The 4,511-nt window shown below is 34.8% G+C and overlaps 1 protein-coding gene across 1 annotated transcript; it reads left to right on the top strand.

The window, feature by feature from the left end:
* The first annotated feature begins 383 nt into the window (after nucleotides 1–383).
* LOC133834811 (uncharacterized) lies at nucleotides 384–2,133 on the top strand. The gene is made up of 4 exons (XM_062264562.1): nucleotides 384–580; nucleotides 1,050–1,297; nucleotides 1,504–1,720; nucleotides 1,869–2,133. Exons 1-4 carry the CDS (start codon nucleotides 440–442, stop codon nucleotides 1,989–1,991), a joined length of 729 nt encoding a protein of 242 aa, XP_062120546.1. The 5' UTR covers nucleotides 384–439; the 3' UTR covers nucleotides 1,992–2,133.
* Nucleotides 2,134–4,511: the final 2,378 nt, after the last annotated feature.

The following is a 4,511-nucleotide window of genomic DNA, read 5'->3' as shown; positions in this document are numbered from 1 at the left end:
TTAACATCAATAAATTCGATTTCAACTGCCTTCAGCTAGCTAAATAGATTTTCATATTACAACTATGCTTGTAGCTTCAGCTAGCTAAATAGATTTTCATATTACAACTATGCTTGTAGCATGTGGTCACATCAGTGCATTGTTTAAAAAAATGTAATAAAAGGGACATGTTTGTCATTGTCGCTAAAATTCAGGGGGAATTTTTGTAAGACAAAAGAGTTCAGTGAGCAAAATTCTACCTGGAGTGTATAGTTCAAGGAGAAAATTGCTATTTGCCTTTTTTTTAACAAGTTAAAAAAAAATTTCAAAATTACCACAAATTGTTAGAGTATTTTGGAAAAACACCATCTATGTTATTGGGCCGAACAAAAGTTCGAACTTTGGTCAGGACAGGTTTGAGAGAGAGACTGAAGACGTCAAAGGAGCAAGAGCAAATTGTATGGCAGCAGAGACAGGAGCGAAGAGGAAGCGAATGGGAGAGAAAGGAGGTAGTTTGTCCAAAAAGACACCGAATTGGCCTGTGATCAAACCTAAACAAAGTCTCCAGATCACTCGCCTCAAAGATTCTGATCTTTTCACGGTACATATTCACTTCTCATATCTTAAAACTTTGCATACTTCTTCTCTGCCTAGATTATCCTTCTTCTGTTCTTTCTAATTTTTTGGTGTTTTGTATAATGGGTTACTTTGGTATTGAATTTTATGTGAAGTCTGTTCTTAAAGTTTAAACTCAGCTGACAATTAAATTCCTTCTAAGCCCATTTTGATTGTAAGGGCAAGAAAATATTTGGGATTTATGATTTATAATGATGATGCAAATTTGAACAACTGTTAAATCATCTTGTTAATGGCATGGAAGGATTTGGCTTTGGAATTCAGTAGCATCTTGTTACTGTTCCTTCTGATTATAGTTTTTAAACAATTTTGGTTGTAAAAGGAAGAAATTATTTGGGATTCAATTATATGCTAATTTCAATAATTCTTTGGGGAAAAGCTTTCATTTGTAGCTGTATTTTGGCAATAGCTTGATTTTGGTCATGCTGTTTTAGGTTCAAAATTTCCTTACATCTGTTGAATCAAAGGCATTCATCAAAGTTGCTGAGTCTATTGGTTTTGCTCACCAAGGGAGTCTAGGTCCAACAAAGGGAGAAGCTTACCGAGATAATGATCGAATCTCGGTGAATGATCCTGTGCTTGCAGATACAATATGGGCTTCTGGTCTTAACCAATTGTTCTCTGATATTAAAATTCGAGGAAAAGCTGCTGTTGGGTTGAATCCCAGTATCAGGTTGTACAGGTTGGTTGAATTTTATCTCTTCATCTGCCTCAATGGCTGTAAAGTAATACTGATACATATCCATAATTGAAATAGGTGTACTCCACTAGCTGAGCAGAGCAGGATTTTACTTTATACTTAACCCCCGAGGAAGCATTGTTTTTTTTTTCTTTTCTCTTTTCTTTTAGGCATTTTGATCACTAAAGATATATATAATGAATTCTCAGGTACAAGGTTGGTCAACGTTTTGGTAGGCATATTGATGAAAGTGCTAATCTAGGAGAGGGAAAGCGCACCCATTACACATTGTTGATATATTTAAGTGGGGGTGTTCCCAAAGGAAAAAATGATCCAAAGAATCCAAAAGACTCTCAGTCAGAGCCTCTAGTAGGAGGAGAAACAGTCTTCTATGGTTCCACTTTTAGGAATAGTGTTGTAGCCGAGGTGAATGCCTACATTTGTTTGCTTCTTTTCTTTTATTGCATTTTTTTTGTGCCTTTCCTTTTCTTTGTTAAATTCCTTGAATTTGTATGCATTTACTTTGGAAGCTTTTGAACTAACTCTTTTACACGATCATTTGTGAATTCTGTAGGTGTCTCCGACTGAAGGGATGGCTCTTCTCCACATTCATGGCGACAAGTGTTTGTTGCATGAAGCTCGAAATGTTACTAAGGGTGTCAAGTATGTATTTCGTTCAGATGTAGTTTTTGCTTAAACACTGATAGCAATGTTAAATCAGTCTTCCAATGAAATTCAATTTCATTATATGTTATGTTTCCATTTCAGATATTGATATTTTGTACTAAAGTATTTGCTAAATGATATGTGGGAATGACTTGTCTGTTTACACCTCAAAATGCCCTTCTGTCTTCTTATTCTGTACTTGGGACTTGGATTTCAAGACGGGAAAATAATAAATTTATTTTATGTTTGGATTAAAATAAAAAGAGAATATATGTATATTTATATATGGGATATTGGTGGTGATAATATCCAATTATTTTTAAAAGTTACACTTTCATACTCAATTCTTTTTTTTTTTTGCGGTAATAATACCAAAATCTACAATTTTAGAGTAACCGTTACTACTCATCGTTAACTACTCGTTAAGTATCTATGTGACACATTTTTATACTCATAAATTTAGGTATTAAAGTGTAACTTGTGAAACGATTTGGGTATTATCGCCGCCAGTATCCCTAAATTCATTAAAGAATATTTAAATATATTTGGTCTAAAATTATCTCAAAATCCATATGTGCCACGTTGATACTTAACAGACAGATAACAGTGAGTATTAGTAGTTGCACAAAAATTGTAAATTTAAATATATTGTATATATATAAGATATTTTTTAAAAATATATACGTATGCACATACTAGGTGCAAGCAACATGCAATGCACGTTTGTTTAGTTGTATTTAGAAAATTTATTAATTATTTTTATAATGTTTTTATGATTGTCATATAATTTTTTTTAAAAAAATATACAATATTATAGAGTTTTTGGCAGCGAAAATACCCAATGTTTTTATATTGTTCCGCTTTTATAGCCAATCTCTTTTCTTTTGGTGATGAATATACCCAAACTCACTAAAAGCGTATCTCCGTCACTACCCACTCATTTACATCGTTAACCATGCTTATGTGGCCACTAACGTGATATGACATAATTGATGTGTCATTGTCACGTCAATGCCACATAGTTATTTTAAATAAAAAAGTATTTTTTATAAATAAAAAATGAAATAATTTCTTAATTATAAAATCAATCAAATAAAAAACTAAAAAAAAAATCATTTTCTTACCCTCTCTCATTTCTAACCTACCAAACATCAATGTTTCACATTTTCTCTTCTTCTCCTTCACTTTCTCACAAACAAAACAAACAAAATGAAATTATAAAACCCATTATCATCATCATCTTCTCACAAACCAAACTCAAAATTTAAATCCATTATCATCATCATCATCATCATCATTCATAAAAGAATTCAAATAAAACTAGATCTCACTTTTTTTTTAAGAAAAAAAAGATCTACAACATGTAGACTCTTTTCGACAAGGCTTGGAGTTTGGGTTCAGAGGAGCTTGGAGAAGATTTCAAGCAATAAGAATGAAGAAGAAAGGTGAGGAAGATTTGGGAAAAATAAAAAGAAGAAGCTCAGGGAAGATCTGGGAAAAAGAATGTAAATGTTGGTTTTACCACTTCCGACTACGTGTATGAGATTGCTGATGTGGTGTCACCCTCCGAAAATACCTAAAACATGGGTGATTTCCGATCACGTGTCTGGGATTGCTGATGTGGCATCAAACTCCGAGAAATACCTGAAACATATCCTCCCAAGACTCTAGTGCATTTTATGCAGTTGAGACTTCTCGCTAGCAGACACGTGGCATCAGTCAATTTGAGCCATAAGTCAGTGGTCACGTAGTTGGGGAGACACGTGTCGATCATCGGTCCCCTCGGGGGTCATGCCGAGCAGTTTATGTGAGATACGTGTCACCTTTCGAGTGGTCAGACCCCTGTGATGAATGCTGAGACACGCATCACTTTTGAGGGGGGTAGGCTATTGCGTCGTTATGTGTCTTGAGATTGTCTTTCCCGAGATGGGTCATTGGATGGTACTTGAGTACTGGTGCTTTAGATCTGGCCGTTGATTTCAAAATTCGAAACCTTGGACCGATGTATTTAAACCTGCAGATCACCCTTCTTCTTCCCCATTTAAGCGTTTTGCGCCATTTTTGCCTTAACACTTGCAAAACCCTTTCCTTCACCGGAGTTTTTCAGTTAGCTTTCACTTGTCCACTTTCCAATCTGGAGCGAATTAGTCATCCCAACAGTTCGACGAGGGAATTCACAGTCAAGGGGCACTGCTACATCCGCGTGAGGACTACATTTAAGACCTACGCACGATTCTTAGCCCGTAAGTATTTCCCTTTACCTTTTACTTTTTCTTCTCTATTTACGGTTGTGGATATATGTGAGGATTTAGAAATTGTTCTGAAATCCTGCTTGTGTGTCGATACGCTTTGTTTCACGATTTTTAGGGTTAGTGGGTGTAACGCCTTATTAATCCAGGACCATTACACTGTGTATTTTAAAATAGTACTTAAATCGCTAAACGAGTCATTTGGACTTAAAGTGTGTAATTAAACTAACTCAAGGATTGGGTATTAAATTTTTTGGTCAAACAGTATTCATTTCATTAAAAAGTTTTAACTCTGTACACGA

The sequence above is a fragment of the Humulus lupulus genome, chromosome 5 (assembly GCF_963169125.1).
Source record: "Humulus lupulus chromosome 5, drHumLupu1.1, whole genome shotgun sequence".
Classification (NCBI taxonomy): domain Eukaryota; kingdom Viridiplantae; phylum Streptophyta; class Magnoliopsida; order Rosales; family Cannabaceae; genus Humulus; species Humulus lupulus.
This window is presented reverse-complemented; position numbering and strand designations above follow the sequence as displayed.

Bases quoted from the DNA above. Each gene is read 5' to 3' on its own strand.
- LOC133834811 (XM_062264562.1), top strand. From the start codon at position 440: ATGGCAGCAGAGACAGGAGCGAAGAGGAAGCGAATGGGAGAGAAAGGA. The intron at 1,298-1,503 runs GTTGGTTGAATT...ATGAATTCTCAG, and splicing joins CCCAGTATCAGGTTGTACAG to GTACAAGGTTGGTCAACGTT. The intron at 1,721-1,868 runs GTGAATGCCTAC...TGAATTCTGTAG, and splicing joins GGAATAGTGTTGTAGCCGAG to GTGTCTCCGACTGAAGGGAT.